The sequence below is a fragment of the Condylura cristata genome, unplaced genomic scaffold (genome assembly GCF_000260355.1).
Source record: "Condylura cristata isolate star-nosed mole 26May11 unplaced genomic scaffold, ConCri1.0 scaffold00023, whole genome shotgun sequence".
Classification (NCBI taxonomy): domain Eukaryota; kingdom Metazoa; phylum Chordata; class Mammalia; order Eulipotyphla; family Talpidae; genus Condylura; species Condylura cristata.
In genome coordinates, this window is record NW_004567124.1 from 20,126,548 (window position 1) to 20,150,580 (window position 24,033).

The window sequence follows — 24,033 nt, forward strand, 5'->3', positions numbered from 1 at the left end:
GCTTCTGTTCCAACAATAGAGTTGAGAGTTGTTTTAACTGAATGGAGCAAAATCAATCCCCACTTCCTGAGACTTTAGTGACTAGTAAGTAGTTAACTTGAGCCTTCAAAGTCAGAATTTCACAAAAGCACCCTATATTTAGGGTGACCTGTAGTTTCTCATCCACCTGTTTAATCACTGCAATAGGATTCTTGATCACCCTGCTTTTATCAGTGATAAAATTACCAGCTAAGATTTAATAGTTCCCTGAAATCAGAGACTGGCCCATATTTATGACCATGCTGCATTTCAACTTGGTAAAAGTCAAATCCCTTTTTTTGGGTAATGTTCATGATCCATTATTTTCTTACTTCCTTTTGTCACAGATATAAATGAGTGTGCGCAGAATCCTCTGCTCTGTGCTTTCCGCTGTGTAAACACTTATGGGTCATATGAATGCAAATGTCCTGCTGGATATGTTCTGAGAGAAGATAAGAGGATGTGCAAAGGTGAGACCTCCATCTCCAATATCATCCAAGATAGAAAGCTCTAGCTCTGTTTGGATGGAAGATGTCCCTCCTAAACTTCCCTTAGTAAAGAAGGAAGTTGTCACCATGGCTCTCTGCACAGTGCACACATTGTCACTGCTGCCTTCCCTCCTCAATTGTAGCCAGAAGCACCATTAAGATGGGTGAAAAGCCGTACCACAGATCATTGTTAGTTCACTGCCAACAGATGTCAGCCAAACTGTAATACTGAAGATACCAAGAAACAAAGACATTTCCCTACATTCAGAAAGTCAATATAAAGAGATCGAGACAGAGATAATAAATGATCATATTATGGTGTAACCAAGACTGAGAATTGAGAACACACAGGATGGAATAAAAGTGTTTTTTTGTTTGTTTGTTTAACCTTCCTCACTCAGGGATAGTATATCCCAACATGGGGTGATAGACTCTACTTTAGCTAAACCCATTCCATTTAAAAATGCTTCCTACTCACTTGTGATAGCAGAAAGCACTGGCCTTGATTCTATTATGCAGTACTGGGTATATCTTGGGGCTCTCCCTTAAAGATCTGAATGTTCCCCCCAGGTCTTACAGGAGCAGACTCCTGGTCTGTTCAGACAGCTTAAAGCTTAGGTAGAAATTTTGTTAAAAGAGGGAAAGAACTAAATGAGAACTTCCTATCACTGCAGGATAAATTCCCAAATTCTCAGCTTGTGGCATGTAAAGGGAAAGATGAAGAAGTAAGGAAATGCAATAGGTCAGAGAGTAAAGAATGATCCCAGAAAAAGATGATGAAGGAGGGAAAAGCTAGTAGAGAAAAATATTTTTGTGGTTGCTTGTCTTTCTCTGAAAGGCTAATGGTTTCATTATCAAATAATCATTACAGTGTTATAATTTTTAATATTAAATATTGCATGTATAATATTGTTATAATTATTGTCTGGTGCAAGTTTTAGTTTATTATTATAATATAGTGATTATAATGTTACAATTTTCATTATGCTATAAAAACTTTATAAGCCCTTTTTTGTTAAAATCCTGAAAAAAAAATAGAAATCATACATGCTGCATTTGAAGAGGCTATAACAGTTAAGGACGTTTCTTTTTTTCCCCAAATTAATTTTTTATTGTGGTGAAACACAAGACTTGTAGCCTTTTAGCCATTTTTAAGTGTACGGTGTGGTTAACCACAGACACATTGGTGTGCAATAGAATTTCTTCATCGAAAGAGCAGTTTCTTCCTGAAGTCAGGGAATGAGGAAAGCTCCTTATTCCCAAGAGGCCAGCACCTAGCAATGCAAAAGGAAATAGATTATGAAATAGCATAACTGCAAATTAGTTGTTATAATGCCACTTGATGTTTCAAAGACAAAACACGCATGTCATTTCTTCATGTAAACATGTGGCTGCACATTCTTGGCAGATGAGGATGAGTGTGAAACGGGAAAACACGACTGTGCTGAAAAGCAAATGCAATGCAAGAACCTCATCGGCTTGTACATGTGCATCTGTGGGCCTGGCTACCAGCGCACCCCTGATGGAGAAAGCTGCGTGGGTAAGAGACCCATCCGCTGCAGGAGCTGTGATGGGATCAGAAGGGACGAGGGACAGAAGGGGCTTGGCCACAGAGTCCTGGGCGTGGTGCTGCTCTCGGCCACAGCCCCTCCCACCGCGTGTCAGCGACTGGCATGACGAGGTCCCCACCCCTGGACTGCCAGCCTGCTCCAGCAGCCCCGGCGTTCCTATCCACCCCCTGGAGCCCGTGTTGCTTGCTTTCTTGGCCTATTTTGCTGCCAGGCCTGGAACACCAGGTGTATTTGCTAGGATGTCATCAGCCACCTCTGGAAAGACACATAAGCAATGAGCAGTGGGAGGGGAGGGGGACTCCTTGGGAGGAGGGGAGGAAGGGGCACTTTTGCTGAAACCTCTTACATCCCTTTTGAATTGGGGACCACAGTGAAGAGATCTCACATCACAAACTACATTTGAAAAGAAGAAGAATCCATTCCTGCACCACGTGGTCCGATAACTCCTCTTGTCTCTGGTCCTTCAACTCACTCCTACAGATGAGAACGAGTGCCAGACCAAGCCGGGCATCTGTGAGAACGGGCGCTGCCTCAACACCCTGGGGAGCTACACCTGTGAGTGCAACGACGGCTTCACGCCCAGCCCCGCACAGGACGAGTGCCTTGGTGAGTGTGCAGGCTGCCCTTGCACCCCCAACCTGGCGTGGGGCACCTGAGACCAGATCTTTAGTGGAAGAATAGAGACTGACCTGAGGACAGTTTAAAATGCTCCTACTTTGGATCTCACTCCTAGGGTAGGTATTTGCCCAAAAGACACAAACAAAAAGATACCTGCACCCCCATGTTTATTGCTACTTTCTTTTCAATTGGGAAGACATGGAATCAATTCAAATGCCCAAAAGTAGATAACTGGATTAAAAAGATATGATACATATACACAATGGAATATTACTCAGCAATCAAAAAAATAAGCACATGCCTTTTTGCAGCAACATGGATGGAGCTGGAAGGGATCATGCTTAATGAATAAGCCAGAAAGAAAAAGAAAAATACTGAATGGTTTCACTCATAGGAGTATAAAGGACCAGGCGAGAAAATAATAATAATAATAATAATAATAATAATGAACAACTATATACCAGAGACATTTTATAGGGGTAGAGTGGAGAATGGGATCAAAAATGGGGAGAGGGAGAGTGCACTGCACTATGGTGATGGCACACGTGTGAATTGGTGATGGGAAGCCCACGGGATTACAACTGAGATGGAAAAAGGCATAAAATGATGTAAAAATAAACTATTATTTTTTTTAAAAAACGCTCCTAATTTGGAACTGACTCGGTGGCTGTGATTGTCCACTGGGCTTAGCACCAACCTGCAGCTAGACCCTTCCCCTAGAATTGTATCCCAGAGTCACTTGCTGGGAATGTCTTCCTGAGCTGCCTTTTTAAGCCCTTGGTGATCAGGTTCAGTCTCCCTGTGCTTCTCTGCCCTCTCTGAGCATGATCGCTGGCCCATGTTGCCGGGAGCAGAGGTGTGACCTTATCCAGCGAGTGCCTCCCTGCCTAACCTGCTGAATCTCTTATTTGTTTCCCTCAGATGTCAGCCTTTCTCTCTTACTGCTGTTTCCAGCTTTCCCTTCTCGCTCCTTCTCACTCAGGGTAAAGTGTTATATCCTTTTTTGGTTTTTATATCTGACCAAATTCCTAGTAGTTTCCTACTCTCATATGATGCCCTAAAATTCTGTTTCCAATGTGACATCCCTTTCAGACAACCGGGAAGGCTACTGCTTCACGGAGGTGCTCCAGAACATGTGCCAGATCGGCTCGAGCAACCGCAACCCCGTCACCAAGTCCGAGTGCTGCTGTGACGGGGGCAGAGGTTGGGGCCCCCACTGTGAGATCTGCCCTTTCCAGGGCACTGTGGCTTTCAAAAAACTCTGCCCCCATGGCCGAGGGTTTATGACCAACGGAGCAGGTACTTCTCATGGCCCAGAAGTGTTTACAAGGAGTCTTGTTTGTGTCATTTTCTGTTTGTCTTTTCTATTTTCTTGTTTTGTTTTATGAAAAACTTACAATGTGAGCCTAGGCTGAGTTTGTGATGAGGCTGACAAAAATTCTTCATTATAGTGTTTTAAGACATGGAAGGCCATATCACCAGTGTCTGTGGTCCTCCTGATGTTATAGAGAATCCTTTGTGTTATAGAGAATCCTCTACCTGCTTTTTGTTGTTGTTGTTGTTTTATACATACAAGAGCTGGGGTGCAGGTCAGCAGCACACAGGGGTGAGAGGATTCACCAGAGACAGAGTGGGGGGGGGGTGCAGATCATGCAGATCCACTGAAAAACACTGTTGAAGCTGGTGAGACAGGAGAGGTCTGCTAAGCCGTGTGGGTCACCTCCCTGTCTGAGGATCCAATTTGGGCTGCAGATACCTTGATAGTGCTGACACTTAACCACTTGATCCTCCAAGGAGGCTAGCCTGAGAACCCTCTACTTTCTAACAGAAGTTGTTGTAAATCAACTTTTGATTATTCAGCATATAACTTTTTAGCTAGACCTTGGAAGGATTACTGCATACCTAAATAAGTCCATCATCAAATATGTACTTCAACTTTAAAAAATGGCAGAAATGTACTGAAAGAAGTATAAGCCATGCTGAGATCCTGGCCATTAAGACACATTTGTATCTGGAAAAGAACAATCTGCTTTAACTTAACAGCAGTGAGGAGGCCATTGTGTTGGGGGTTGGGGGGAGAGGGGGTCTGAGGCAACTTTGAAGAAGTCTGCCAGGACTATGTTTACCAACAATAACTGTGTTGTTCTTAGTTTCATAAAGAGAAGAAAAGAGGCTTTTGACCTCTTGGCGGGAATTGAAAGTGAAGGGGGAAGAAGGAAATTAAGTAGGATTTGTATTGGAAAGATGTGGCTGAAGGTGGGATAATAGAACTGAATATGGTAAAATATAGAACCATATAGAATAGATGTGATGATCATAAGCAATTTATGATTTTCTGGAGGGTATGAAAATGAGATTTTGGAGAAGACACAATTCTAAACACCAATGGGTCTGTGCTAAATTGCATTTTAGAGTAAACATGAAAAAAAAAAGAATAGCTATAAGTATGAACTGGTTAGTTGGCAATCACAGGCTAAGAACTCACTTGGAAAAGCACCCACCAGGCTGTAGTGAGATCTGTAGGTCAAGATGCAGGGGACAGTGTCCTGAATGCCAGGTAGTGCCCAATGCCCACTCTCTCCGAGATAAAACCCTCTCTTCCTTAGCTGGCTGCAGAAAACCAGCCTAATGACCCACCCAGACCTCAGGTGTCTCCCTCACCAAAGGCAGTAAGTTGATCCCTTTTCCCCAGTATTAAACAGCCTGATATTTTTCAGGGATTTCTTTTAACATAACAAAAAAGAATAGGAGAAAAAATACCTCTTATTTTGGACATGCAGTATTTAAAAAGATGGAGTTTCCTTGTCAAAAGGATCCAGTGCTGTGATTTGTTTATGAGATGTCAGTAGGAAGCAAGCCCAATGGCCTGCGATGGAGGAAGCATTAGATCTGTCTAGATGAGGTTGTGATTCTATGGACCCCAAGGAGAAAAATAATGTAAATTTAGAATAGTTTTTTTTTTTTTTAAAGATTTATTCGTACAGAATTGGGGTACAGGCCAGAGATGCGGAGGGTGAGAGGATTCACCAGAGATAGAGTGGGGAGCAGAACAGGTAGATCGACGAAGTACACTGCTGAGGGGAGCAGTGGGTGGGTCAGGAGAGGTTTGCCTTGCCATGTGGATCTCCCCCAGAGCAGGCGGGATCGAACTCATGCAGAAGTGGCTTAAGCTTCTTTGTGTTGTGCTTTAACCCGCTGTGCCACCAGGGAGGGCCTAGAATAGTTATTTTAAAGTTTTCTTTTAGCCTTTTCTTTACCACTGTCATGTAAAAATGTTGTTTATTTGCTTTTCAGTACTTACCATCACATAAGAAATTCATGCTATCGTGTTTGATTTAATTTCATAGATCCCTAATATAGTAACACAATTAGTCATTTATATTGATGTGAGCCCTCCATATGTGTTGTCCATTTTATAACATCCCTCTTATTTTAATTTCTATTTATTAAATTATAGATATTGATGAGTGCAAGGTTATTCATGATGTTTGCCGAAATGGAGAATGTGTCAATGACAGAGGGTCGTATCATTGCATCTGTAAAACTGGCTACACTCCAGATATAACTGGAACTGCCTGTGTGGGTAAGTGCTCCCTTTCTGATATTTATGCCTTCATAGAAATAGTAGGTGATAGCAAGAAATAATATTGTCAGACTAAAAGTCTCCAGAGCCTGTGTAGTTGGATGAGAAAACATAGGCAATGAAGAAAAACTATAGAATTTACTTTTTCTTTCCTCAGAACTAAAATTCTTTGTGAGACCTTACAGGTATTGAGCAATAAATCTTCATTTTTAGAAGAGCTGTCACACTATCTTTTATCATAGATCTGAACGAGTGCAACCAGGCTCCCAAACCCTGCAATTTTATCTGCAAAAACACAGAAGGAAGTTACCAGTGCTCGTGTCCAAAAGGTTACATTTTGCAGGATGATGGAAGGAGCTGCAAAGGTAAAGTAGAATTTATTCTCACCTGCTTCCTGGGGACGTTCTTGCATGCAGGATACCTTTGAGAAATCTATAAGAGAGGTGAAATGGCTGCTGTCCAAGAAAGAGGTGCTTCCTTGGGGTGACTGCAACCTTCCTCTTAATGCTGCTTGAGGGGAAGCTGAGGCCAGCAGTTCTCAGAGGGCCAGTTACGGCAGCAGTCATGGCTGCTCACTATCCCCTGGGCATCCATGAGCATCTGAGAGACAGCGGGGCTTGTTTGCCAGCCTTTGCCAGGGCTGGTCATTAAGCATTTACCTCCTTCCTATGTTCTAGCTATTGCATTTATATAGCCAATGTCTACAACTCTATCTTTCAGTAGAGTCCTCCCTCAGACTGATCTGTGCTATGATCCCGGAGGAAGTTGTGTCTAGTTAGGTAGACACTTCATCTAGGCTTTTGGCCTACACCCTGGAACCATTCTGGCCTCCAGGAGCTTATATCAGAAGCATAACTTATTTACCCTTAGAAGCATCTTCCTCAATAATAAGAACTTTACATTTCAAGTGAACAACACAAAAGAGTCTAGTTAAGGGTCATTTGGAAAGTGAGGGGCTTGGAGAAAGAAAGGTACACTAGCTAGCAGAACAAGAGTTAGCCCAAGAAGGCTTGAGGAGATAAAGGAAAGTAAGGGGAGTTCAGAGTGGGGGTGCAGTGGAAGTGGAGAAGAGAGAGGCAGAGCTCTCCACTCCTTTCCTATGGCTGCTGGAAGGGGAGACAGAAGAAGTGTGCAATACAGGACAAACCTCACAGACAAGGGCCTGAGTTTTTCCATGCAGCTCAAAACCTCTAAGTCTGTAATTTGGACAGACAGGATCAGATAAGAGGAAGGAAGTGAGGAAAGGCGCTCTTGGTGGTGATGGCCCTCGAGCGAGTGATGCTACTGTCTTCACTCATAGGAAGGAGAGGCCTTGCTGGCAGGAAGCACACCGTTGTCCATAATGCAGAAACCAGGGAAGCAGACAGTTATCCCCCCGAAGTAGAAAGAGCACAAGATTGGCTCCTCTTTGAGAGAAGCTCTCAGTTTAGATCCACTCCAGATGTTACTCTAGCCAGAAACGGACTCTGGTCTGCAGCACAGAAACTGACTTTGTGCTGTGAGAGGTGACTTGGGGTAGAGATTGAAGGGAGGAAAGAAGGAAGAAAGGGAGGAAGGAATAGATGGAGGAAGGGAGGGAGGGAGAAAGAAAGGAGGGAGGGAGGAGGAAAAGGGCTATTAAGTATATAGCCTCTCCTTTTCTAAAATTAAAATTCTACTGAAAGCTGGAACATACTTTGCATCTTTTGAATGCTTTATTTCCTTGATACTGTTAAATAGCCATGGTGTTGATAATAAGCCTAGAAGGTCTAGCAGTGAAGAAAGGGGCCCAAAGAGTCCATGGAGACGTAGGAAGTAATGTTGTATAAAAATCTGTAGGCAGTTTTAAAAGTGCCCTACTTATCAGAGTTTGTGTTTTGTCTTGTTTTGTTTTCTCCTTTGTTTCCTCTCTAGTTGTTTTATTTTGTTTTATCCAAAAAAAGACTCTCTAAACAAAGAAGTCAGTTTTGGGTTTTTTGAGTAAATGAAAAAGAGCAAACAGAAAGGACTGAATGACCAAATGAATTTCCACTCTCAATATTTCTATATTCCCACTTGAATAGATCTTGTCAATGTTCTGGAAAATTTTGGGAATCCCATATCTTTTTTATTTCATTTTATAATTTAAAATTGTATCATTTATTTGAAATTCCTTTGTTGTGGAATTCCTCGATCCTCTCACTAAAAGAATTGAGTTTTCCCTCAAACAGCTACATGGTCTAAATTTCATGGTCTAACTTGAGATCACATTTAATCTTTAAACCTTTGTCTCCAGCGTTCCTCGCAACCATTTGCTATGACACTGATCTGGCCAGGGTTGTTTGAGATGTAGAAATCACAACTTCTTCCTAAGGTGGTTTCTCTCTACCTGTCCTGTCACCTCAGCCTGAACACCCATCTTGCATTTTCTTTTAGATCTTGACGAGTGTGCAACTAAGCAGCACAACTGCCAGTTTCTGTGTGTTAACACCATTGGCGGCTTCACCTGTAAATGTCCTCCTGGATTTACCCAACACCACACTGCCTGCATCGGTGAGTAGGAAGGAAAAGCCCTGTGTGGAATGTAGCTCCCTGTGAGGGATGGTTTTCTAGTTTCTCTTATGTTAAAATGAGGCAAACCCTCACAAGCATGTGTGAGGATGTGCGTATATGAGGATGTACCTGGGACCCACCTCTGTGGAAAGTACTGGCCTTATTGGCCTTTTCTGGGGGAATCACCCTTCCCTCTTTTTTTTTTTAAAGATTTATTTATTTGTGCATACAGAACTGGGGTACAGGCCAGAGGCTCGGGGCAGTGAGAGGCTTCACCAGAGACAGAATGGGAGCAGAACAGGCAGATCTACGAAGTACACTGCTGAGGGGAGCAGCAGGCGGGTCAGGAGAGGTCTGCCACGCCATGTGGTCACCTCCGGGGCAGGCGGTAGGCGGGAATCGAGCTGATGTGGAAGTGGCTTTAGCTGTGCTTTAACCTACTGCACCACCAGGGAGGGCCCTTAAAGATTTATTTATTTATGCACACAGAACTGGGGTACAGGCCAGAGGTACAGAGGCAGTGAGAGGATTCACCAGAGACAGAGTGGGGAGCAGAACAGGCAGATCGACAAAGCACACTACTGAGGGGAGCAGGGGGTGGTCAGGAGAGGTCTGCCATACCATGTGGTCACCTCTGGGGCAGGGGATCAAATTCAAACCCATGCCTAAGTGGCTTTAGCTTCTTAGTGCTGTGCTTTAACCTGCTGAGCCACCAGAGAGGACTTCACCCTTCCCTCTTTTAAACAACACAAAGAGAGCTTAGGGCAATTTTAACCCATTTGTTCCTCCGTGGCTTTTTGCAGACAACAATGAATGCACTTCTGACATCAATCTGTGTGGGTCTAAGGGCGTTTGCCAGAACACTCCTGGAAGCTTCACCTGTGAATGCCAGCGGGGATTCTCCCTGGATCAGAGTGGAGCCAGCTGTGAAGGTGGGTAGGGTCCTCAGCTTGACCCAGGTCTGGGTGCTTGGGAGGGCACCTCTGTGGCCATCAACACCTTCACCATTGTCCTCTGTGAGCACCCAGCAGAAGACAGGAAATATTTTGCCTGGTTTGCATCCTTCTGATGTTTTAGAGAACCATAACGTGTGTGATCCTGTCTATAATGTAGCTTTTCTAGGTAAAGCACAACTTCTTCTGCTCCACTGTTAATTTCACCTAGTGGGTAATGACCTTGCCAGGTAGCCAGGGAATCACTCTGTACCTCTCTGGGTACAGTGGGTGCTTCTGAGCTGGCAAATAAACAAACATCAAAATGATAAACGGGAAAGACAAAAAGAAGTGTAGTAATAACATGTATACCCCTGTCAACCTGGGAGTCGCCCACGGTGACTGGGTGGGTAACTACCCAGTGGCTTCAGATATCATCCTAAATAGTGTAGCTAAGATGGAAGGACTTTGGGGTGGGGAGTCAGTTAGGGGGATTACTGCGAAGGCACAGTAGATGAAGTGTTCAGATTTAAATTGTGTTTCCTAGAAAAGACATAAAAGGATTGATTCTTTCTGGTCTGCACCTTCCAGAAGTTTACCTGTAAATATCCATTCAAAAGCAACCTTCACCCAGCCTTCAAAACCCTCCATGAAATTACAAAATTTGTAGTAGCAGGTTTTTCTCCCCTACAGCCCAGTAAAGAAAAGGTAGGTAGATTGCTAACCATAAGATACATTAATTGTTTGGTCATTAGATCTAGAGGATTCTCCAAGGTGGATAAAGTATGTGAGGAATAACTTCTGATGATATGTTATTTAATATTTAAATTATGTTTTTAGGATTTTATTTTTGCCTGGACATCTTTTGGTTTCTATTTCTGGTGCCAACAAGTAGTATAAACAATTCCCACAGCTATCCCACGGAGTGTTCCTGTGCCTGCCTTAATTTCTTCAGCATTTTTAGTTGCAGAATTTACTGGGGACACCCTCCTTGGATTTATTTAAAAGGTCCAGGGTATATATTTTTGAAGTTTTTAGTGCTACAATGATTCTGTAGATGTCACCCGTCTGTCTCATTAAAAGTGCCTTTAAGTTAGCATGCATATAAGTGCCCCTTTGGAGAATGCCAGAATGTTGATGTGGCCTCAGGACATCTGTCCTCTCCCTCCTCAGATGTGGACGAGTGCGAAGGAAACCATCGCTGCCAGCATGGCTGCCAGAACATCATCGGAGGCTACAGATGCAGCTGCCCGCAGGGTTACCTCCAGCACTACCAGTGGAACCAGTGTGTGGGCAAGTAGCTGTTCATTGTGCACAAAACGAGTTGCTGTTTGAGTCAAAACACTGCTTGGTTTCTGACCACTTCTAGCTTGCCACTGAAGCAACCAGTGGTCATTTAAAATTGTCCTCACTGGTTGACATCAGAGGGAAATTATAACCACTGCAAAATAGCAAACAGTGAAAAAAAAAATGATGAAGGGTACTCGGAGGGCATCTGAAATGAAATGCCTCAAGAATTCCTTTACTCCCAACATGCACACACACACACCGTGGGGCCTTTTTCCTGCTGCTTTATTAGTCATTGCCACACCAGGTCTGTTGGTTTCCAGGGCTAACAAAATCCTACTTCACTGACTAACCACATCAGCAAGTCCGAGGCTATTTTCAGCGACTCCGCTCCTGGATTCAGAGAAGTGGTTCCATTCAGCTCCACCATCCCAGGGGCAGAGTCCAAGCAGCAGACACAGTGAGTTTTTGCAGGGTTACTAAATTCTTTTTAAAAGTGAAAGGAGATCCATAGACTCTCTCATTAAGTTGAAATTACCATTTTTGATTCTACAACGTCATGGGGAAATAACTCCATGCACAACAGAGTCTGAACATTGTGAGTTTGGCAGCAGCACAGACCCATCAAGCCAAAACCCCTCTTGCTGATGCAGGCCCGGAGGCCCGGGAGGAAAGGCCACCTGTTCCCTTAGTCAGTTCTACCTTTTCTGAGACCAGAACACAAGGCGGGGAACGTCCTGATTTTGGGCTGCCGTTCAGGTGTCACTTTCACTCATTCTTTCATTAGTAAGTAAGCATCTGCAGGGCACAACTGCATGTGTGGGGTTTGGGGCCCAGTCCAGCAGCCACATCTTGGGGTACAAAGCCGCCCTTAGTTACGAGGCACAAAGGAGTCTGCATCACAGTGCTTCACTTTACTACAAAGACACATTTGTTGTGTTTCCATTTATTGAAATTATGTCTCTTTCATCTGGTTTGATTCTTTACAAGGCACAGATTTGCACAGCTGATCAGGGCTGGCTAAAATGACCCCAGAGCCAGAGAAGTTTAGACTACATAATTTGCTGACCAGCTATCTGGCGTTAATGGAAATGCCTTAGTTCATTATCAGTTCAAGGAGGTCTTGGATTTTAATCACCAGTCACAGAACTTCCATGCTGAAAGTCATCATTCAGCATATGGTATAGGAGCCTGTCCACCCCTGTTACATAGGTGCCTTGAATGAAATTGGAGCTGTTGAGGAAGATATAAAGAGGTGAGCTCTGCCACTCCCAGACCTGACCCTCTTTTTCCTACCTTCAATCCAGGGTTAGTTGAGATGACCACGTTATCCCCCTTAACCTGGAAGAATAAGTGGATTAAGAAGTTGGAAGATGTTTGGGAGTTTTTGATCCCAAGAGATACGAGCCCAAACTGGTCTTGTATTCTTAAGAATTATTATTGTCCAGGAGGAGTGTCTCCTGGGCCAGAATAGCCTCCCCATGACTGATCTTCTGGACCTATCCTCCCTGGTTCCTCAGTCTTGGATAGAAGATATCACTTTTAGAAGATGGATTTACAGAGTAAGGGGCCACGTATTTCATTGCATTTTAGAAAATATTAAACTGCAGGTTAGTAATTTTTAATTACTAACTTTCCCCTGGAGAAAGTTAGTAATTAAAAATTATTCTTCTAGAAGTCCCAGCCAGCAGTTGACCTTCATGGGGCCAGAGCAGAATCTCCAGGTTAAGGGGGATGACCTGGTCATCTCGACTATCCCTAAATTGAAGGGATAGTACATTTTTGGGCACTTGGTGCCACAGCTAACACATACTATATAAGCTGGAACCTTTGATTATGGAGGAAGTGTGGGTAGGTTTCAATTTGCTTTTAGGGAACATTTTCTAGAAACAAATGCCATCTTAATAAAATTAGATTTATCTCCTTTTATAAAAAAGAACAAAACCTCTACCAACCTAACTACCAATTGAAAGGGTTAAAAAAGAAAAAAATATTTGGCGGTGTGGAAAAATCCTTTGTGGAGCCAGGACTCATGGGATGAGAAAGGTCAGGAAAAATGCAAAACATGTTAAATTGTGGCAATTGTGTATTGATACAAAAGAGAGTGCACAAACAGGCTATTTTCAAGCTGTAAACACTGAACTTTTGCCAATTTCTTATCTTAATCCATGCTTCACTCTACCCCTCATCTCCAATGCTGATAAGCAGGTTTAATTGAAACTTTATTAGGTTCTCAGGGAGGGAAAAAAGATAGAAAAGAAAGTGAAAGAGGAAGGAAGAGTTCTGGACCGGAGTAGATATTTATAACACAGATCCTCAACGTTAAGAGGAACTTTAGAGATGATCTAGTTAGACCTTTTCCCTGACATGCAGATCCCTCTCCAGCCTCCCTGGTCATCCAGGTTTGACTTGAATACCTTCTAGAAGGGTACAGGCTTTCACCTCCAATAGAGCCCCCATGTATAGATAACTCTTTGAAATGTCCTTTCATAAAGAATGAACTTTTTTCCCCTCTGACATAATCATTGTCCTTATTTCTGTTCCTTGAAAGAAAACAGACTGAATCTAAACTTTATGTTGACAGGTCTTCCTGCTATACACCCATATATGTATACACATATACCTATGCCTGAAAGGTTTTATCAGAGTCCCAACAGGAAACAGATGGCTGAGTCCAACCAAAAACACAGACACAGGAGAGATGCCTGGCAGGGCTCAGTGTAGATTGGCACCCTGGGGCCCAGAGCAGGCCGAAAGTCTCCAGGTGAATGTGGAGGGACAAGGAGATGACATCCAGCTCAGGAATGGTGTCTCTACCAAAGGAAATAGCCTCGATTGTTCCTTCATTCTGTGGTGCTGTGACAGGGCAGGGAGAGGGGCACCCCAGAACCCCAAATCTGCCTGTTCTAAATAGGTTCTGCCATCTGCTGCATCAAGACAAAACATGTAAGACCTTCAAAGGACTCTTAATACAACTAGTGTGCAATACAGAAAAGACAAAGAATAGTTTCCAAAGCAAGCACCCCATGTTATCCAGCTCCTCATGGGTAAAGGTCCAGCTAAAGTGGGGTGGTCCAACACAAGGCCTGAGAGCCCACCACAAGTCTAAAGCACCTTCCATATAGAAATGGCCAGACAAGTCTGGGAAGAAAAGAACAAAATCAAAAGCAAAATCAACGCTGCCATAGTCAACCTCCCCACATCTCACCCACATCTGTTTCAAGCAGTTTAGAACCAAAAACCAGATGCAGTTTCTTTACATTTTCTCTGCTCCACGTTCCTCCTCCAGGTCTCCGTCTGGCTCTCCATCCTGCTTCCTTCCTTCCTCAGTCTCCTCTCCAGTTTCTCCTCCCTGCTCAGCTCCACCCTCCCTTGGTTGGTGCTGGGAACCTCCCATTTCCCTGGGCACCACCCTGTTCCAGTGCCATTGGGCTTTCTCGCCTTTAACTTAAATAATGCCTCATCTTTAACTAAAGGGAAAAGAACCAGACAATGGCATCTTTAATTATTTCTGGAGCTGAAGTGACCTTGGGTGGATACTTGGGAGTCCTTGGATAAAAAGGGTCCCATTCTATCCATCTGTCGGTAGGCACGGAGCCATGGCAGGCAGCCCCACGAATGATTTGACATATAAAAAAAGGAGGGAAGGAAAGAAGGGAGGAAGGCAAGCAATATGAATGAATTATTATACTATATTGTATTTTATTCATGCAAGCACCCTGCCCCTGCCATATTTACTCACCTACTTTTCTAATTAAACAATAAAAAAAAAAGTAGGTATTTTCTTAGGAGAAGAAGAAGCATTTTCTTTATAAATGTATCTACCTGAGCAAATAAGGTAAATCAAATTAAAGTGCCAGTGTAAGTGCAGGTGGGTCTCCTGAGAGATTCTGTGGCACGAGCTCATTTGAATGCAGGAACACACGGGCCTTCTCTTGGCAAATAAAAGGATGCAGAGGCCTTCGCAGCTAGATACACCTGGGTGTGTGTCTCTGTCCTGCTGCTGCTGCTACTGCTGCTTCTTCGAAAGCTAGAGGCACTTTCCAAGCCTCCCTTTCATCACCTGTAAAACAGGGATTTCATTCAATAGTACCTCCCTCCCATAATTATTAGGAAGGTTAAGTAAATAAGGTAAAGCATTTAGTGTCCTGCCTAGCAATAGGTGTCTAGTAAATGTGAATTACCTTCCTCTCCTTTCCTTTGGCAATATTTGCTAAATTTGCTGAGTAGGAAGCCAGTCTATTTGCATTCAAATGAAGATATGCCTGCTAACGGGCTGCAGCAAATAAGAAATATCTAAACCAGCTTCTGCTGCAAGCCTGGTCTAGAAAAATAGATGGGAGATTTTAAAAAACATAAATTAGAAAAAATGAGAAGTGCCAGGTTTTCTCCCTTCAAGTTGATTTTTTTAAGTTCAATTTATTTTCCCTTCCCATTACGACCAGATTTGGCAGCTTCCTGTGGGAGCTGGTCCAGCAGCATCTTGTGGGCTTTTCCCAATTATTGCTAGTGAAGCCTGCCCTAAGTCTCTTCCTGCCATTCGCTTTAGACACTGCCCAGAGCCGCTGGGCAGGAGGCTGCTTTGGATCAAAGCAGACCATTTAGAGATGGGAGCAGACATGCCAGAAGGCACTATTCACCCCCAGGACAAGCACCTGGGGGCTTTTGTGACTTTTTGAAAAGGAAGTCCTAGTGAGGCGCCTGCTTCCTGTAGGATGTCAGCCCTGCCAGCCCGCCACTTTGCAAGGAGGACTGGGAAAGCAGCCGCCCCAGGAATGCAGATGATCTCTGCTTGGGAGTCGGCCCGGCCCGGCCCGTGGCTGGGCACTTGGAAAGTAAAACTGCAGAGATCTGCAGGATCCTTCCCCTCCTACCTGATCCTGAGCCTCAGCTACCAGCCAGCCCCAGGACCTTGAGGAAATGCAGATGTGGAGTAGAACACTCTAGCACTGTCCTCAGATAAGAACAGGAATCCATCTGGGCCTCTTAGTGGTGCAAGGGGTTAAGTCAGAGCACTGTGAAGCTGTCCGCAGCCACTGCAGCAGTTCAATCTTTAAAAGAAAAAAAGATGTATTTATCTATGTATACAAGAACTGGGGTACAGGCCAGAGATATGGGGTGTGAGAAGATTCACCAGAGACAGAATGGGGAGCAGAACAGTCAGATCCACTGAAACACACTGCTGAGTGGAGCAGCCGGTGAGCCAGGAGAGGTCTGGAAATTCATAGCAGAACAAACGAAAAGATCACACTGCCTCGCATAATGTGGTGAAGCAGTCTACCTGGATTTAATTTTTCTTGGTAACGCTTAGTATAGATTTAAGCCATGTGCCACGCTACGTGGGCACCTCCCTGGCGGGAGGTGCTCAAACTCGTGCTGCAGTGGCTTGGTAGAGCCTCATCATGTGGTGCTTTAGCCCGCTGAGCCACCAGGGAGAGCCCGTAGATAACTAAATCTTTTTAAAAATTAAGAGAGGGCCCTCCCTGGTGGCGCAGCAGGTTAAAGCACAGCACTGAGAATCTAAAACCGCTTCCGCATGAGTTCGATTGCCACCTGCCACCTGCCCCGGAGGTGACCACATGGCGTGCCAGACCTCCCCTGACCCGCCTGCTGCTCCCCTCAGCAGTGTACTTCATCAATCTGCCTGTTCTGTCCCCACGAAGCCTCTCACCGCCCCTGAGCCTCAGGCCTATACCCCAGTTCTGTATGCACAAATAAATAAATCTTTAAAAAAAAATTAAGAGAGAACAGGAGTCCGCTGGCCCTCAGGACATCCCTCTGTTGTATTCCACCTGCCCACTGAACCTCATCCAACACCTTTGCAGCACAGCAAGAGGCCGCATCCTTATTTTTTCTCCTGTCTCTGCCCACCCCCTTCCGGCAGATGAGAACGAATGCCTGAGCGCTCACATCTGCGGAGGAGCCTCCTGCCACAACACGCTGGGGAGCTACAAGTGCATGTGTCCTGCGGGCTTCCAGTTCGAACAGTTCAGCGGCGGGTGCCAAGACATCAACGAATGCGGCTCTTCCCAGGCCCCCTGCAGTTATGGCTGCTCCAACACCGAGGGCGGCTACCTGTGCGGCTGTCCCCCGGGTTACTTCCGAATAGGCCAAGGGTAAGCTCTGCTGCACCTGGTGGAGGCTGAGGTGACCTCATTCATAATATAATTACGTATCTTTGACTCAGACTGACCTGTCCTGAGAGAGAGGGAAAATCATGCTATTTATGATAATCGTATAATCTTTAATTTAAATTAAATGAAATATGACTTTAATACTTTGTAGGCGCTATATAATCTTTATGATTGTAGTTTTCCCTTTAGGGCACTTTATTTAAAGGGATATCTAGATTTCAGGAAATGCATAGTAGATCAAACGAAACGATCACACTGTCTCCCATAATGTGGTGAAGCAGTCTACCTGGAGAGTACAACTATTATTGCAGCTCTCACATTTAATATTTTCTTGGTAATGTTTAGTATAGATTTAAGCCTGAAATGTAAAACATACTTTAGGATCCTAAAAGAACTGTGAGAAAAAGAGACCCTTTTGATTTTTATTATTTATTTTATGTCTCTCTGGCTTCTTTAGCTCATGCTCTTGCTTTTCACATCTGGTAGGATAGTGACTCATTGCTCAGGAAATGGGGCTGGTACCTGACAGGGAGGCTCCCACAGCACTTGGCTGTCCATCTGCTGCCCAAGAGGATTCTGTCTGATTTAATCTCATTAACTCCTTTTGGGATAAATCAAAAGGGTGTCTTTTTCTCACAGGTCTTTCAGATCATAAAGAATATTCTACATTTCAGGCTTAAGTCTATATTAAAAATTACCAAGAAAATGTTAAATGTGAGAGCTGAAATGATAGTGGTACTCTCCAGGTAGACTACTTCGCCACATTATATGTGTGAGAGTTGAGGCAGAGAAGACTTTTATTTCACTGAGTGATTGAAAGTTTAGTGATAAGTTTTCCAAGTTTGGGTCTTCGCACCTGCAGAATTAATCTGGACTTGGACTGTCAGTTCAGTTTTGGCGATCCTGTGAAGCATCTCAGAATTTAACTTTTTAGTTAGGAAAAACAGATTTCATACAAAATGATGTAAAAATAAACTGTGATAAAAAATAATAAAAAAAAACAGATTTCAATGTACATCTACAAATCGACTGCCACAGCACCCACATGCAAAATTACATGTTCACACATACACATTCATGTATATAAATCAAACTAGTAGTCTCTGATTCCTTGACACAAATGTTAGATGTTCATCTTGGGTCTATGTAGATTTCAAGGTAAAAGAATGTTTATGGGAAGCACAAAGAATCCCAGTCATTGGAAACAAATTCCCAGATGGCTCTCAGTAGACTTATTCTTTACAAAGTTAATGCCAGAATCATTTTCCCAGAAGAAAAAAGTTGTGACACCCCAAACTGGCTTCTGGCCAGCTAGACCTCATAGTCACATTTCTTTTAAGTGGTATTCCAGGGATATGAAAATATTGGAAAGAAGTTCTGAGAATGGAACCAAAGTCTACAAATTTGAGGTTTGTCTTCTAATAATTTAATCATTGTGTGAATATCTGTGCAAACATGGCTACATACACACACACAGAGACACACACACATTTGCTATGTCATCTCTTTTTTTCCTACACATTTTGCATTGCAAGATAAAACAGAAAAGGAAATGTACTGGGCTCTGGCAGGATGGCAGAAAATAGTAGGAACCTGTAAATTGCTGCAAAAAGAAATTCTGTTCATTGGCATCACATTTTGAATCTTAAGGGCATAAAGGAAAATGGGTTAGCAAGAATAGGCCAACTGCAGTATTGCAGAAAAAGAGGCAAATCATTTGGCCTAGTTGTGTCCCATTAGCTGAAATCTGCCTGCTCTTAACAATGTTAGCCTCGCTGTGAATAACCATGGCAGACCCTGCCCCAGATATAGATTCTTTTAGGAGCAGTTATGTTTCAACACATTTTGAACGAGGAGCCTGGTAAATGCATTCCAAATGGTCTCTGAAATAGTAGGCAGAGTAACAAACCAAGGTACTTGTGAAACAGGCAAACCTCCCTCCATAACTTGGCTTTGCTAGCTGAAAAGCAAAGAAAAACAGCTGAATGAGGTCTCTCTTGGGCATGGGTTTATTTATCCAGCCTCACATGAGTCAGAGACAGTGGTCCTTGTGGTTTTGAATGACTTGAAACAATTTCCCACAGTTGGGCAAGCCCTTATACATGTCTTTTATTTATCGCATAGCCTCACAATTTATTACTAAACCAACCTCAGTTATCACCTACAGTGTTCTTCCTAGTCTCAGTAAATTTAGCCAAACAATAGGAAAGATGACTCAGAGCTGGTGTTATGAGGGTGGTGACAGTAGTGACGACAGTGGTGGTGGCAGTTAAATGGGAAAAAGGCAAAAAAACTGGAAAGCATGTCTCATACCTTTTTCACTCCTGTGGAGTCTATTTCATAGGAAGGGGGCCATTTTGTGTAACCTCCCAAGTGACATGGGCTCCCTCATCCTCTGTCCTCTTATTTCCACTCCACATCACCTAGCATCAGCTCAGCAAAATGCCTGCTACATTAGTCTTGGCAAATGAAGGGACAAATAAATAAGAAAAGCAGAGTGTTGAGAGGTAGAAGGAAATCTGTGAGTTCAGAGCCCTGGGAAGTCAAGACAAATGCAGAGGACTTCAGTATGGCTGTCAGCACCAACAGTTCGTAGACAAATCGCCAAAGGCAGACTGGCACTAGACAGACACAGGCATCATCAAACTGTCCCCCACCTCTCTCAACTCCAGCTTCTAATGAACAATCTCTATCCACCTTCCACCACAGGCACTGTGTTTCTGGAATGGGCATGGGCCGAGGAGGCCCAGAGCCACCCGCCAGCAGTGAAATGGATGACAACTCACTCTCCCCGGAGGCATGTTATGAGTGTAAGATCAATGGCTACCCCAAACGGGGCAGGAGACGGAGAAGCGCAAACGAAACAGATGCCTTCGATATCGAGGTAGGTCAGAAGGTGGTTTTTCTCGGTGTCTCCTGTTGCAGAATGGCCTTCCAAATTCCTGTGGTTTCCTCTGAGGATGCTCCAGAGTGTGAAAAAGCTCCCTGGGGAGAAAATCCAGACATTCTCTGAGCTCTAGGCCGCATTTTATGAGAGTCTGTGGGACTTTCTGGAGCTTCTTGCCACTTTCAGGGAGTGGCCATTCAAAGGTTTTCACATACTTGCTCATTTCCTCTGTCTCGCCAGAAAGAAAGTCAAACACCCACCCAAAGTCTGCTGAAAGGACAGGGTCTGAGATCCAGGACAGCAAGCGGGCAGGATAGTGAAGTGACATAGTGCTCCCTGCACAGGACGCCAAGTTCTAAAGCTAGAGGCTCTTCTACTGAAGAGAGCCATGTGGAGTGTGAGGGAACTTGGATTCTAGACAAAAACAACATGGAGCTCAAGCAGCCTGGTTTGCTTTGCTTTAGTCAACTCAGAAATGCACAGATATTCACCCAGACCTCTGGCTCTGGGCCCAGAGAATCCAGCACATGTGGTCCCAGAGAGGCAAGCAAGAAGCCAGGTGAAAAGCATTGAATACTAGATGATCATCAGAGCCAGGAAGTAGGTTCATAGGTGTGTCCTTCAGAGGGGATGATTTTGCGTCAGAGAAGAAAATTGAAATAGACTGATTCTTTCTTAGCATCCATGCTGCAACCCTTCTCCTGTGGTTTGGGAAATGAGATAAGTCTTTGGAAAGAAAATAATCTATCAAAACAGTGTTTCTCAAGCCTGAGTATGCATCTGAATCATCCAGAAGGCTTGTTAAAGTGGATTACTGGGTTTCTATTCAGTAGAAGTTGCATTTCTGACAGATTCCCTGGTGGCATGGATGCTGCTGGTCCAGGGACCACTATCCAGACCCTCTGCATTAGAAGACCTCCAAAGACAAGTGACTGCAGCTAAACTTTCTTCTTGACATGAGCATGATATTATCAATATTTGAAATGTGTGCTAATTTTATATTCTTGCAGTTAAACAGAAGGTTTTATGAGTGTGTGTTTTCAACACAGTGCCTACAGTATGAACAGCAAGGTGTATTAGCATGAGATTCGAGTTATTTTTTTTTTCTGTAATAGAGGAAGCAACCGAATGGCTTTATTTTACACTTTAGTTAACACATGGTTATGTGTCTTTTCCCAGGATCAGCCTGAAAGAGAAGCCAATGTGAGTCTTGCCAGTTGGGATATTGAGAAGACAGCCACGTTTGCTTTCAATATTTCCCACATCAGTAACAAGGTCCGAATCCTAGAGCTCCTTCCAGCCCTTACGACTCTGACGAATCACAACAGATACTTGATTGAATCTGGGAATGAAAATGGCTTCTTTAAAATCAACCAAAAGGAAGGGATCAGCTACCTGCATTTCACAAAGAAGAAGCCAGTGGCTGGAACCTATTCATTACAAATCAGTAGTACTCCACTTTATAAAAAGAAAGAACTTAATCAGCTAGAAGATAGATATGACAAAGACTACCTCAGTGGTGAACTGGGTGATAATCTGAAGATGAAAATTCAGATTTTACTTCATTAATGCACCATCCAGAGACCAAATAATTAAAAAAAAAACAAACAAACAAACCAAAAACCAGATAGATAGGTAGAACTGAATTTGTCCCCTCTGAATCTTCATATCATAGGTGCAGTCTTTCACCAGGTAAATTTCTATAAAGAAGCACTATTCTTGTATTACAAAAGCAAGGTACAGGTGACTGGCCTAATTCAGAACAACCACTTTCTCAGGCTTCCCATGTGTATAGCTAAGCTACTTTCAAGCTACCTTGTCATAGGTGTTGACTCTTGAAATCTGGGATGTGTATTTCCATTGGGGCCTGGCCGTTCATACTGAGGTGCCGAGCTACTAGCAGAATACAGGAATGTGCTTTCAATTGATGGACTGTTCTATTTTTTCAAATTTTTAAACTTTACTTTTCCAAATACAAGTACTAGGTTGGTCATTTATAATATCTATTTGGTGCTAGAATATTCTCAAACTAGATTTATAAATGCACTGTAATATTTACACAATTTAGAAACCAAATGACAAGTATCCAGCTCAAATACTTCACTAATTTCAATCAACCAAAGTTAGTTCAGTAGCTTTTCTCAGTTATGAGTATAATACATTACATGTAAATTAAGTGTGTGTATACTGTAATCGTGCTATTTTTTATCATTGAAACATTTATAAACTAGAATAATAATGCCCTTAATGTGAGGGTTTGTCATGGTGCTTATTAAGACCAAAGACTTGTTCAATGTATACACCAAGAGGTAATGAAATTTCTGTGACTGGCCCATACACACAAGAAGGTCTGGGAGGACCAGGAAACAGCCTCAGCCGCCAGAGCACCACCAGTGCCTCCTTCATCACACCTGTGCAATATGCAAGATTAGCCTCGGTCATTCCTGTCAACAAGGGGTCCATGTCATAAATGTCACAATAAAACAGTCTTCTTCTTTTTTAGTTTATCCCCTTGTGACTTTGTGTTCTTGCATGGAGAGGGGATTGCAGGGGCCATTCTGGAGGCTGAATGAGTTCTCCTGAATGGAAGTGACCGCGGGTCTGGTAGATATGGCTTCTAAGGTGCCAAGTGTATAACCACTAGGAGAACATTGACCATGTTTGAGTCAGTCCCCTGTTTTATTCATGAAAGATTGCAGGGTCATTTCTCACCAGTAGAGTATTTAGCTTATAGTATCCTTTCTGAAATATGACCTAATTAATCCTGGGACTTTTAAACTACTAGATTTAAGTACCATAAAATATCAAGTTCAGTCATTGTCTTAGAGCACATGCATTTCATTAGAAAAGATTTATCATGCCCCCTCCCCTCCAACATACACACAGTGTTGGCAAGCCTTAGGTGTTCCATCCTTTCCCCCCCTGGACATCTGTTGTTAGTCATGGCTAGCCTAATTACAAAGGGATAATTCCAAATTGAATCCAATAGAATGCAATAACTCTTGTTTTCTGAATGTCATCATTTTAAAATGCTGTTTTAAGTACAATATTTAATATTTAGTAGTTAAGCTCATTTAATGAATATGAAATAGTTTTGAAAGTCCTTAAGGGAAGTTAAAGATTAGTAAAAATTAAGGTGAAATAAGATTGCTGTGTGAAGGAAGGAGAAACCATACAGATCTCTGGGAAGTCTTCTCTCAGAATCTCTAAAAAGTAAGGCGGAGCTTTATGTTCCAGTTCCAGTGAAGCTGGTATGTTCCATGTTGTTCCAGAATGCAAAACCAGTTGGCATAAAGCTCAGCATACACTTTCCTAGTCACTGAGCTACCCGTGGGCTTCCTTGTAACGTGCTGGACTCCCTGTCACAAAGCATAACGGTGGCCAGTGGGATAGGATGGTTTCATCCACTTTGGACAGGCTCTTATTTTGACATCCAAAAAAATCTTGCTCTTAATAGGCACCCCACAGATAGGAGTTCAATGACTATTTTGTACATCGGTTAGGAAGTTAAAACACAACTCAAAATGTCCTTCCAACTCCACACCTGATACATGGAGATTGTTCGAGAAGAATATATAGCATATGGTAAAGAGTTTGCAAATGGAAAGTGTCTGTGATAATTTAAGCAGAATTGCATTATATTCAGTAATGGATTTTCTTTATAACAAACAACAGAAGAAAATAGAGTTGGCACATAAGTAGATCACTTTGATATTTTTAATAGTCTCAATCTGGATTTTATTTATTTCAGAGCCAACAATTCAACAGCATATTTTCCATGTTTTTGACTGTAACAAAACATTTTCCTCGTTGTTCCATTGTAAATATTCCTCTTGTTGCGACCCTTTTTAATCCTGAGATTTAAACCTGTACCTTTTAATTGTCTGTGATCTTTCAATGGCTGAAGAACTTGGTTTGTAAATCTCTCAGAAGCTTGAAAACGTCTTGTCGCTACACCCCCAGCCCATTTCATTTGCCAATAATTATTTTGTAAGTAGAGTTGA

The 24,033-nt window shown here is 43.0% G+C and overlaps 1 protein-coding gene across 1 annotated transcript in view; it reads left to right on the forward strand.

The window, feature by feature from the left end:
• FBN1 (fibrillin 1) overlaps nucleotides 1–22,536 on the forward strand; it is a 226,687-nt gene extending 204,151 nt beyond the window's left edge. Inside the window, exons 55-66 of the mRNA XM_004687821.2 lie at nucleotides 366–488; nucleotides 1,915–2,046; nucleotides 2,558–2,683; nucleotides 3,788–3,994; nucleotides 6,153–6,278; nucleotides 6,521–6,643; nucleotides 8,673–8,789; nucleotides 9,593–9,721; nucleotides 10,895–11,014; nucleotides 16,893–17,124; nucleotides 19,852–20,026; nucleotides 21,209–22,536. Of these exons, the coding sequence (XP_004687878.1) occupies nucleotides 366–488; nucleotides 1,915–2,046; nucleotides 2,558–2,683; nucleotides 3,788–3,994; nucleotides 6,153–6,278; nucleotides 6,521–6,643; nucleotides 8,673–8,789; nucleotides 9,593–9,721; nucleotides 10,895–11,014; nucleotides 16,893–17,124; nucleotides 19,852–20,026; nucleotides 21,209–21,598 (2,000 nt within the window). The 3' untranslated portion in view covers nucleotides 21,599–22,536. The remainder of the gene's footprint in view (nucleotides 1–365; nucleotides 489–1,914; nucleotides 2,047–2,557; nucleotides 2,684–3,787; nucleotides 3,995–6,152; nucleotides 6,279–6,520; nucleotides 6,644–8,672; nucleotides 8,790–9,592; nucleotides 9,722–10,894; nucleotides 11,015–16,892; nucleotides 17,125–19,851; nucleotides 20,027–21,208) is intronic.
• Nucleotides 22,537–24,033: the final 1,497 nt, after the last annotated feature.